Source organism: Zerene cesonia, chromosome 25 (genome assembly GCF_012273895.1).
Source record: "Zerene cesonia ecotype Mississippi chromosome 25, Zerene_cesonia_1.1, whole genome shotgun sequence".
Taxonomy (NCBI): domain Eukaryota; kingdom Metazoa; phylum Arthropoda; class Insecta; order Lepidoptera; family Pieridae; genus Zerene; species Zerene cesonia.
In genome coordinates this window covers 5,681,617-5,694,033 of record NC_052126.1, presented here as the reverse complement: position 1 = coordinate 5,694,033, position 12,417 = coordinate 5,681,617, and the positions used below count along the sequence as shown (strand labels likewise).

The 12,417-nt window shown below is 33.6% G+C and overlaps 1 protein-coding gene across 2 annotated transcripts in view; it reads left to right on the top strand.

The window, feature by feature from the left end:
- Positions 1-9,380: 9,380 nt before the first annotated feature.
- Positions 9,381-12,417, top strand: part of LOC119836669 (regulator of hypoxia-inducible factor 1-like) — a 31,327-nt gene continuing 28,290 nt past the window's right edge. Inside the window, exon 1 of one of the 2 annotated variants that reach the window (XM_038362061.1) lies at positions 9,381-9,508. In XM_038362061.1, the coding sequence (XP_038217989.1) occupies positions 9,442-9,508 (67 nt within the window). In that variant the 5' untranslated portion in view covers positions 9,381-9,441. The remainder of the gene's footprint in view (positions 9,509-12,417) is intronic. The other variant, XM_038362062.1, reaches the window with a different exon arrangement.

Genomic DNA, 12,417 nt, shown 5'->3' with positions numbered 1-12,417 from the left:
TACTAGTATGGCACAAGGAATGGTCTAGATGTTAATGACTTCTATAAATGTGTGTGATCAATCAATATGTTTGTCGTTTGAAAACATCTAACAAAAATTTAATTACTATCTAGTTGAAAGATAACATCATCACCTATTTCCTCCCACATAAAAGTAACAATCCATACTATACTACTAATATTATAAATGCGAAAGTTTGTGAGGATGTGTGTGTGTTTGTTGCTCTTTCACTCAAAAACTACTGAACCGATTGCAATGAAATTTGGTACCTAGACAGCTGGACAACTGGAGTAACATATAGGCAACTTTTTATCCCGATATTAATACGGGATACGGACTTACGCGGGTGAAACCGCGGGGCGCAGCTAGTAATATTATAAATGTGAAAGTAATTCTCCATCCGTCTCTCTGTTTCTTTTTCACGCCTAAATCACTGAAACGATTTGGATGAAATTTGGCACAAACATAGTTTAAGTCTCCAAATAGAACATAGAACAGTGTTCATTTCAGAAATATTATAGGAACCGAAACTATGCGGGTAGAACCTCAAGACTGTACTTTATATTTTATTTATTACGCGGGCGAAGCTGCGAGCCGAATGCTAGTTAAAACACAACATTGTTATCAATTAAATTGTAATTACGTACATTTTACAATGTCGGTGTACTCCATATTATATTACGACAGAATTAGATGTCGAAAAACACAAGGTAACTTCACTTTTATAGTTATGTAAGTCTATAATAATTACGACTTGCAGATGTAAAATTTGATACAAGGTTTCTTAGATAAGAAATAACAATGAAATCGTTAATTGATCAAACGTTATTACTTAAAAGTACAAAATAAATAATTTAAAAATCGTTTCAGTCGGACTTGAAAAACTAAATGTACAAATAAGCTAAAGAAATTTACAAAAAATGCAACCCATCCTATTTATATACGTGCCAAGCATTGCTTAACCGTTGTTTTGTTTGTTTTATTAATTTTTTTGTAGTGACATCAGAAATAAATCATCACTAAAAATATTAACTGTTTAACTATGATTCATGAACCCTGGTGACTGATTGATGAAAAGTAATAATTGAATAGTAGAGGCAGTAGTTATAGGGTCCCATTTTTTCCCCTTTCCCAGTTCGCCTTTGGGTACAGAACCCTAAAAGAAAGAAAGAAATAAAATAATCACAAATACAACAACTACAAAACATTGAGAACTAACACAATTTATAATACAATTAACTAATGTTACAAATGCGAAAGTTAGTAAGGATGTGTGGGTTTGTTACTCTTTCACACAAAAGCTATTAATTAACCGATTGCAATGAAATTTGGTACGTAGATAGCTGGAAACTGAAATAACACATAGGCCACTTTTTATCCCGATATTCCTACAGGATACAGACTCACGCGGGTGAAACCGTGGGGCGCAGCTAGTAATATAATAGTTTTAAAATTAATTGATAACAAGATTTCAAAAACTGGCGCCCGCGTAAAAAACAATATAATTCTAAAATTCTAAATGAGTTTAGTATTTGCTTGTTTTAGAGGTAGCTTTAAATATAACGCCACTAAATGCTGGAACAATTTGCCACCACCGTTGCGTAACCTACGAACGGTTCACAGTTTTAAAAATAATTTTAAACACTTATTATTGGCTCAGCAAATCCAGATTTAGTGGTAGTTTAAATTTTATATAATTTTATAACATAATTTTATTATTTATTTTCTAATGTGTAAGAATATAAATGAATTATTATTATTATTATTATTATTTTATTTTTTATTTTTATTTTTATTTATTTTATTTTTTTTATTTAATGTATACTTAGCAATATTATTAACTTATATCATTATTTATTTCTTAGCCCTTTATTTCAATTAAAATGTGATCGCTTTAGTAAGTTCATTATGTCTTTTTATTTATTTGTTTATTTTTTTTTTTTCTGTTACCCATTGCGTCGCCACTCGAAACCTTAACTCATAAAGGGGACACTGAAAAACAGCGCTGCCAATGTTCTCAGCATTGCAGCATAGGCTGAGTTGTCTCCTTTTTGTTGGGGTCATTATGACACACTCCTCATTTCTGATGCTGGTATTTTTCGTTTGTTTAATTCTATATTTACGTTGTGTAATTGTATCTATTTCTTATTTGTATAATTTCTATCATTGGTGTGTTGTGCTGTCCCTGACAAATAAATGTTTCTTTCTTTCTTTCTTTCTTTCTTATTTCGAAGCTTTAAGTTAGTTTCATAACAATATAATACAAGGTGAATTTTGTAATGCAATGACAACCTATAATTTAAATGAATTGATCGTTAGACCCAATTATAAGGATAAAATCTTAAAAATTAGTAAAAGACCGTGAAGTATTAACTGTTTTAAAAATAATGAAATTGTCTGATTACATAAGAGTTTTTTTTTTGTACGGGTACGGGTGGGTGGTAGTGCGGGCAACAGAGCCGGTGGTTCGCCTGATGGTAAGCGATCACCACCGCCTATGAACATTTGGAGAGGCGTAAGGTCGACTGCAGACCTAACGCCTCCATAAATGCATTGCTGACTTTTTATTCGAAATAGATTAAGAAAAGAATAACGAGAGAAATAAAGGAAAGGACTGGGAAGGGTAAAGATAAGGATATGGGCTCTTTTGTAACAAAAATATCAACATACTAGCTGGACGCCCAGGCTCCGCCCGGGTAGTCTTTTATCGTAATTGAAATAATATAAATTATCCTATCTTTTAAGTTGGATCAAACTGCACATGGTGTGCAAATTTGATAACAATCGGTTGAGCAGTTTATGAGTCGATCGCGGACAACCAACAAGACACGTAATTAATATATATCAACATATAATCCAATAGGCTTATTCAAGCAAGAACTCTCTGACTTCAGAATAAATAGCTAATTTACAACTTTTAATGCAGTTCGCAAGTTCTATCCAAGTTGGCTAAGCTGTAATCTGGCTTACACTTGTCACGGAGATGTTCGCATGATAAAAAAAACTTAGTTTTACTTAGCACTTTCAAGTTAGTTAAGCCCTTGGATATGATGATGGCTAACGTGCGTTTAACCATTGTTTAAAGTGCACGTTGAGACTAATTCCACTCTAGACTTAAATAATATATATATATATAAAAGAAAGTCGTGTTAGTTACGCTATTTATAACTCAAGAATGGCTAAACCGATTAGGTTGAAATTTGGTACAGAGATAGTTTTAGACCCGAGAAAGGACATAAGATGGTTTTTATCCCGGAAATCTAACGGGAACGGGAACTTTGTCGGTAACCCCCCGAGTCTATCTTATCCGCGACTACGCGAGCAAAGACGCGGGCGGAATGCTAGTTTATTTATAGCTGTATCCTCGACTTCGTTTACGTTTTTCAATAAATACTTAGATTGACTTCCACCCCTCCCCCTTCAGACACCGCATCGATTTCCGGGATGCAACGTAAATAAGATTCTTCCTTGGAGTAGATGCTATAACCATGTCATGTTTCATCAAAATCCGTTCAGTAGTTTTTGCGTGATTCTCATTCCAGATACAGACCAATAGACAGACAAAAATTTTTAAATTGCATTTTATACTTCAGTATCGACAATAAAGCCCCACAAAAAAATTGTAAATACCTTCAATGAACAGAAATTTGACCCTGACCATTATTATTATAGTATGTACATAGAAAGATTGGCCAACTAGCATTTGTTTAGTGATTCTTAAACATAAATATTACTAGCACACCCGGCCACGAGTTGCTGTGGCTTAGTAATAATTAAAAATATTAAGATTATAAACTATTGGGATAATTAATCGAAATAAAAACTATATATATCTTAAGTTGGACCAAATTACACATGAAATGCAAAATTTCATCAAAATCGGTCGAGTTGGTGAAGAGTTAAATGGGAACATACATCAAGACACTGGATTTTTATACATTATTATTAAGATAAGATATACCATAATTTCTTCTGAAAAAGAAACAAATAATTAATTAAAGGTTAACACAAAATGCACAAATTGATTAGAGATATTTCTTAAAAGCATACAGACATATTATTACTATAGACAGCAAGAATTCTTTTCCTTACCCTTCCCAATCCATTTTCTTCTTTCCAGTCATCAATCCTTTCCTTGTCCCTTACCATTTACTAGCTGTGACCCGCGGTTGAAACCGCGTAATTCCGTATCCCGTAGGAATATCGGTATAAAAAGTGCCTGTGTGTTATTTCAGTTGTCCAACTATCTACGAAGCAAATTTCATTGCAATCGGTTCAGTAGTTTTTGCGTGAAAGAGTAACAGATACACACATACATATGCATCCATCCTCACAAACTTTCGCATTTAAAGTATTATTATTCGCCAATAGATGTCAGGAAGAGTCATAATAAATTGGGACTACTCAAACGCCTCCTATTTGTTAAAAAAAAAACACGAAGAAAACACGAATATGACATTTTCTAAAAAAGATTCCTAGCTAGATCGATTTATCGCCCCCGAAACCCCCTATATACTAAATTTCATGAAAATTGTTCTAGCCGATTCCGAGATTCCAATTAAATATATATATATATAAAACAGGAACATGACATTTTCTAAAAAAGATTCCTAGCTAGATCGATTTATCGCCCCCGAAACCCCCTATATACTAAATTTCATGAAAATTGTTGGAGCCGATTCCGAGATTCCAATTATATATATATACAAGAATTGCTCGTTTAAAGATATAAGATATAAGCGTAGACCTGTACAAATATTCATGGGCAGTGGTGATCACTAACCATTGAACAAACCAGCTAGTTTGCGCTATAAACTAATAAAAAAATCAATTTTGGTCAAGCCGTTTCGGAGTTTGACCACAAACATTACAACAATATAGATATACAAACAATACAAAACAAATTAAACATATGGATGATCAACACGTTATATTGGGCAATGCGAAATTTTCACATTTATAATGTAGGTTAAAAGTATAGACTGGTTCTGTTATGCTGCGTGCACACTCGCGCGCTACTGGAAAATTATTTTGAATTTGCTATCCTACTATCTTACTAATATTATAAATGCGAAAGTTTGTAAGGATGTGTGTGTGTTTGTTGCTTTTTCACGCAAAAACTACTGAACCGATTGCAATGAAATTTGGTACGTAGACAGCTGGACAACTGGAGTAACATATAGGCAACTTTTTATCTGGATGTTCTTACGGGATACGGACTTACGCGGGTGAAACCGCGGAGCGCAGCTAGTGTTTAATATGTTCAGAATATTTCCCTTTTCTGTAGAATTTTACGCTTGATTATTACAATTGCAAAGGCTTTTATAATAATGTTAGTGCAAATTTCAAGATAGAAGAACAAATGTTGTTTTTAATAGCTCGAACTTCATTGTTGTTTTTTTTTTTTTTTTTTTATGTAATAGCGGGCAACTGAGCTGGTGGTTCGCCTGATGGTAAGCGATCACCACCGCCCATGAACATTCGCAAAGGTAGGGCCTCTGCGAATGCGCTGCCCGTTTTTTTTTGGGGTAAGGGAAAAGGAATGGATTAACGACTGGAAAGAAGGAATGGACTGGGACGAGTGAGGAAAAGGAAACGGGCCTCCGGTTTTATATGAGACATTGTTGTTATTATTAATAACGATATGAAAGTTATACCTTATAATGTGATGCTGAAAAATAAAAATTTTTTATAAAAATTACTAATTTGAAGTAAAAGAATTAAAATGATACATAATTATGCTTTTTTTCTAGTCTAATTACCAACAAAATTTTGCTTAACAATAGACCGACTTCGCAAATGTCGTCACCAGCACAACGCTATATTTTTGTGTGTATTTCATGTATTTCTTGAAAAATATTTCTTTATTGTCTCCAGTTGTAAAAAATTATTACGCGTAACATTTTCCAGCGCTAGCTAGTGTGATCATATTATATATATAATATATTTAATTATTTTACATATCATTTTATTATAATTATTATCGTATATTATTCTTATTATAATTATATATTTTAATGCGTAAATACGCCGTTTCCCGCGCAAATGTGATCGCACAGAATACCAAATGGAGCAACGCGAGCGCCGCCACGCACCGGCGCGTCTGTTTGCATTGCTGCGATCTCGCACCAATGACACGCGTTTTTATGAAACACTCTAACAAACAGATATTAATTTACCGTAAATAATTTGTCTATTACTTGAATTGTATGTGACAATTAATTTTATTGATATTAGAATGTATACATATTTTATGTAAACCAAAATATTCAATAATATTAGCTGCGCCCCGCGGTTTCACCCACATAAGTCTGTATCCCAAAGGAATATTGGGATAAAAAGTTGCCTATGTGTTTTTCCAGTTGTCCAGCTGTCTATGTAACAAATTTCATTGCAATCGGTTCAGGAGTTTTTGCGTGAAAGAGTAACAAACATACACATACACGTGCATCCATCCTCACAAAATTTCACATTATAATATTATTAGGATAGGATGTAACAGTATCTTCATAAACCTAGAACCCATATAAATTCGAGTATTTGAAAGTACGGATCATTATATACTTGCGTTACATATACATCGAATGAACGCATTAGACATTCTTAACTTGAGTTTACCTGTCTGTTTATTACAATTTTGTTTAGTTTTATGCATTTTTTTTATGTTACCATCGGCAATGGAGCTGGTGGGACGCCTGATGGTAAGCGCTACCACCGCCCATGAACATTTGGAGAGGCATAAGGTCCATTGCAGACCTTACGCCTCTACAAATGGATTGCCGACTTTTTGGGAAGAGATTAAGAAAGGATTGGCGATAGGAATAAAGGAAAGGACTGGGAAGGGTAAGGAAAAGGATATGGGCCTCCGGCTCCCCCACTCACCAAACGAAACATAGCAGAATGCTATTTCACGCCGGTCTTCTGTGGGGGTGTGGTACTTCCCCGGTGCGAGCTGGCCCAATTCGTGCCGAAGCGTGCTCGACTACCACATCACAAAAAATGATTTATATTACAAAATCCAAGCTTTCAACTCAACTAAAAAGATATCCCATCCCGGGTTTTCACCTACATAGCACCTGTAGCCCTGGAATTTCTAAGACAAAATCTTATGTACTTTTGGGGTCGTAAACCATCTTTGCACTAAATTTCAACCAAATCGGTTCAGTGGTTTAGGCGTGACGAAAAGACAGGCAAATCAGTGAGATACTTTCGTATTTATATTATTAGTAAGGATATCATATCATAATCATTAATTGAACCCAGGTCCTCCCAGTTCCCCGTTTGCGTTAATGTACCAAAAATTTCAAATCATCTTTATATCCTACTAATATTATAAATGCGAAAGTTTGTAAGGATGTGTGGGTGTTTGTTGCTGCTAACTGCTGAACCCATTGCAATGAATTTTTTTTATGTAGATAGCTGGACAACTGGAATAACATACAGACATCTATGTGGTAGTCAAGCACGCTTCGGCACGAATTGGGCCAGCTCGCACCGGGGAAGTACCACACCCCCACAGAAAACCGGCGTGAAATAGTAGCATGATACTGTGTTTCGTACGGTGAGTGGGGGAGCCGGAGGCCCGTTTCCTTTTCCTCACCCGTCCCAGTCCATTCTTTCTTTCCAGTCGTTAATCCATTCCTTTTTCCTTACCCCAAAAAAAGCGGGCAGCGCATTCGCAGAGGCCCTACCTTTGTGAATGTTCATGGGCGGCGGTGACGCTTACCATCAGGCGAAGCACCAGCTCAGTTGCCCGCAATGACATAAAAAAAGACAACTTTTAATCCCGATATTCCTACGGTATATGGACTTACGCGGGTGAATCCGCGGAGCGCAGCTAGTATACGATGATTATTAGTCTCTTAATAGACTTATTAGTCTAAACCTAGATATAACCGGTCATGTCTGTAACTATAATGTGCAATGTCATTACACTATTCGATGATTTATCAATAAACACCGAGGCAAATTGATTGTTTTATATAACAGACATTGGTGTGGTGACAGAGGTAGCCAAGTCTTAGAAAAACAATACAGTCGAATTTAGAACGTAATGCTTTTTTGGGAAGTCGGTTTAAAATCATTTCTAAACGTTTTAGGAGTATTAAAAAACAATATTTTCTTGTGTTTGATTTTACGCGAGTATTATATATTTAGAAATTAAAAAAAATTTAACGGATTTTAGCAGTTCCCGGTGACCACGCTCGCTGTTAAGTGTTCGAAACGTCGGAGTAATAATATAATGAATAAATCGCGTTTAAAATCAGAAATCTATTAAAGAACTAAAAATAATAGCAGACGAATTAGTCCAATTCATTATAATCTGACTAGACCCGTCGCCCGTCGTCGCCCCGGCTCCGCCCCATATCAAGGTTTCCGTTTAATCCCAAGGAAGACTTAATCGAGATAAAAGTATCCTATCACCCAAGTCAGCTCATTCCCTGTCTGTATACCAAATTTGATCAAAATTCGTTCTGTAGTTTCAGTGTGTGAATAACGGATCAACAATCTTTCAATGATAAAATTTTAAAACACGACTTTTAATACAATATATAGTATACACTAGTTGTGTCACGCAGTTTTAATCACGTAGTACATGATATTATATCCAACACCCAGAATATTTGAGTAGTTCCTGTGATTAGCGCATTGAATCAAACAAACAAACTCTTGAGCTTTATAATATTCATATATTGATGTATTTTCAAAATTAACTATTAATAACAATTACAATTTACGTTTGTATAAAAAGTTTTTTTTTATATATATTTTTAAAGTTTACATAATAAAGCCGATGTTTCCTTAGCTAGATTGCTGGGCAACCTGTATTTAGAAGAAACAGCTTGCTTCTAAAGTCAATTCACAATTTAAGCCATTTGACAAGTATTTCTATTAAAATTTATAGTTGAATATAACATATATAACAGTACTAGCTGCGCCCCGCGATTTCAACCGCTTTAATCCGTATCCCGTAGGAATATTGGGATAAAAATTTACCTATATTTTATTCTAGTTGTCCGGCTGTCTACGTACCAAATTTCATTGCAATCGGTTCAGTAGTTTTTGCGTGAAAAAGCAACAAACACATACACATCCTTACAAACTTTCGCATTTATAATATTAGTAGGAAGAAGGATAGTATGATAATAATAATAAAGTAGGATAGATTTTGATTAATTAATTAGGACATGTCCTTAAACTCACATAAACGTAAATACATAGCTAAAACTATGTCCATAATTGCATAATTTCACTACCATCAATGTGTAACCATAATTTCATAATAATAAGTCACTTTGAGCTTAAGACTATATTTGTATATTAAAATGATTGCATTTATTTGTTAACTGTTTCGCAAAGTCAAGTTTAGTTGACTGTGATCATATCCCCGTTTGAATTGCAACGCCTGAGTTAGATTAGTTGTTAGATGCGCGTAGAATAATGTGGTTGCTGGTTCTATATGCCGCTGTGAGTGTAGTGGCCCAAAATGGGACAAACAATGTTATTGGTATGTATTTTATCAAGCGACTTCAATATTGGCGGATGTTAGGTTTTGTTTGGTGGTTTTTATGGTTGCAGTCGAATTGTATTTTTTGTGAATTTTCCCATTTTGAGAAGTTGTTTTTTATTTGATAACTTCTGTGAAGGCTTAATTAATTTTGTAATGAATGGTTTAGTTTTTTATTAAAATGATATATAACATATATAATATCTGTATATATAATATATGTAATAAGATAGACCTAACATTTTGTATTCAGTCATATATTATATCAATGTCTAGGAATGTACTTAACGGATTTTAAACGTGATTTTTTCATTGCATTTTTTGTGGCCTTTCGAATGCAACGGTTACTGATGGGCGGAAAAGATCGCGTTTAAAATCCGTTAAAAATCGTTTCATAAATATTCGTATTTCTTTCAATGGCTGTAATAAAATCTTAAACTGTTGGTATATCATGATTTTATAGATTTTTTTTTGAAATAATATGTATTGTCTTGGCTTCTATTTTTTGCCATCTTTATTTCATCTGTGTGATACTGTACATGTTTTGTTTTTTTTTTTACATTAGTTTCGTCGTGAAAGCGTAACACGCAGACAGACTGAATCCTGCATTTATAGTAGTTATAATAATTTGGATATTTAGAAAATAAAAACTTCTTAACGGATTTTAAACGCGATTTATTCATTATACAGCGAGCGTGGTCACGGAGACTGAACACGCTCGCTGTAAAGTGTTCGAAACGTCGGGTTAATAATATAATGAATAAACCGCATTTAAAATCCGTTAAAAAGTTTTTAATTTCTAAATGTATAATACTCGCGTAAAATCAACCACAAGAAAATACTATAATTTGGATAATCATTTATTTGATACAGGCTTGTGTCCGCTGCTTCACACGCGTTATATTTGCGAGTAGTTCAATAGATGTTATATGTATGTAAATATAGACCTTTCTCTTGACTCACTATCTATTAAAAAAAACCCATCAAAATCGGTTTTGTTTTAATGATCTAAGCATACATCATACTTCGGGAAGCGATTTTGTTGTATACTATGTAGTGATTCAAAGGCATTGAAACATATAATTATCGTTTTTCAATTACAAACAAACATTTTAAAACGGACATGGACACACATACAAAGTAAATATTCGAAGTCCTAAAAAGTACTATTAAAACTTTTTCTGTGTTCCGGATTCTGGAAATATCTAACGAGACGAATTGGCGGGAAAATCTATAACTATGTATTTTTCTCAAAGGAATTTTTGAGCATTTCTATATTTTATTTACGATTAAATTAGGAGGCTAATTATTAGATCAATATTTCTAACATTAGAAATTTACTTACTTCGGCGTCATGTAACGTAACAAAACAGTCCTTTGTGCAGTCGGTAAAGCATAAGTAATTAGTAATTACACAAAAAGATGAACATTTTAATTGAAAACATGAAGTAATTTATTTTTATGACGTAATTTATAATTTGACCTCCGACTGACAATATAACAATTTATTATATATTAATGATAGGATATTATAATATAGTTTATAATTAACAAGATGCGCCCCCCGGGTCTGTTTGAAATATTCTATTGAATATGTTTAATTTTCTTTCACGGAAGCTATATTTAAATAAAACGAAATTATTATATCTGTTAGAGATGGTTAGTATTTTATAATTATTATAAATGTGGTGTAGTCGTTAAGAGTATTAAATGTTAATAGGGTTTTTAAAATAAAAATAGATATCTATAAAACGAAGTATCATCACAAACGGTTCACGCCATCGAAAGTTATGAGGCTGTCAAACATAAAGCATGAAATTGAAAACCTCCCAATTATAAAAACAAACGTAATTGATTTCATTGGGAGATAAGGGGAACATATTAAAGCAGTACTTATTCCAATGTATGAAAAAGACGGAGTAATATAAATCTATCGCCTTTTCCACACTGGAATTAGTACTGCTTTGAGACGTAACGCTAACCCTTCACCTCCTTAGTTTTGAACTAAACTAACTAAAACCAAACACTTAGGAAGTTTTCATTATTTTAGATATATATAACAGTAATCTACAAAGGGAGGGTGGGAGAAGGAAATGTAAGAGCATCAAATTGTATCCTACTAATATTACAAATGCGAAAGTTTGTAAGGATGTATGTGTGTTTGTTGCTCTTTCACGCAAAAACTACTGAACCGATTGCAATGAAATTTGGTACGTAGATAGCTGAACAACTGGAATAACATATAGGCAAGTTTTTATCCCAATATTCCTACGGGATACGGACTTACGCGGGTGAAACCGCGGGCGCAGCTAGTATTTCTATAAAAGAAGCAAAATATCACTATAAAATACATATGATATTATGCAATGTGATTCAAATAAAAACCTACGAGAAATAAAGGCCTCAGTCACGCACAAACTATTGTAAAGATTAAGATAAAACTTACGCATTCTGATAGATGATAACCCAGATTAAGACTTATCTGATTGAAAGATCGTTGTTATTTCTACACGTTACATACATTTATAACTATTCGTTTGCTATAGCTTCGCCCGTGGTACATATAAAACTAAAGGCTTTATTCGAGGATCGAATAATTATCCAATGGAAAAGTATTTCCGAAATCGGTCCAGTAATTCCTAAGACTAGCGCGCAAAATATAAACGTGCTAATACGCTATACATAGAAGCTTAATTATTTACCAGAAAACAGAACCATAAATAAAACTCACATCAAAATCGCTTCACTCACTAAAAAGTTATGAGGTAACAAAAAAAAAAACAACCAAATTCATAACCATAAAAAAGGAGGACTTTTTTGAAGTTGGTTAATTCGGTCGGTTACTAAATAAAAGACTTTATAACCCAATATAACAGAATTTTGTTATATATAATGAAGAATGGTCTAAT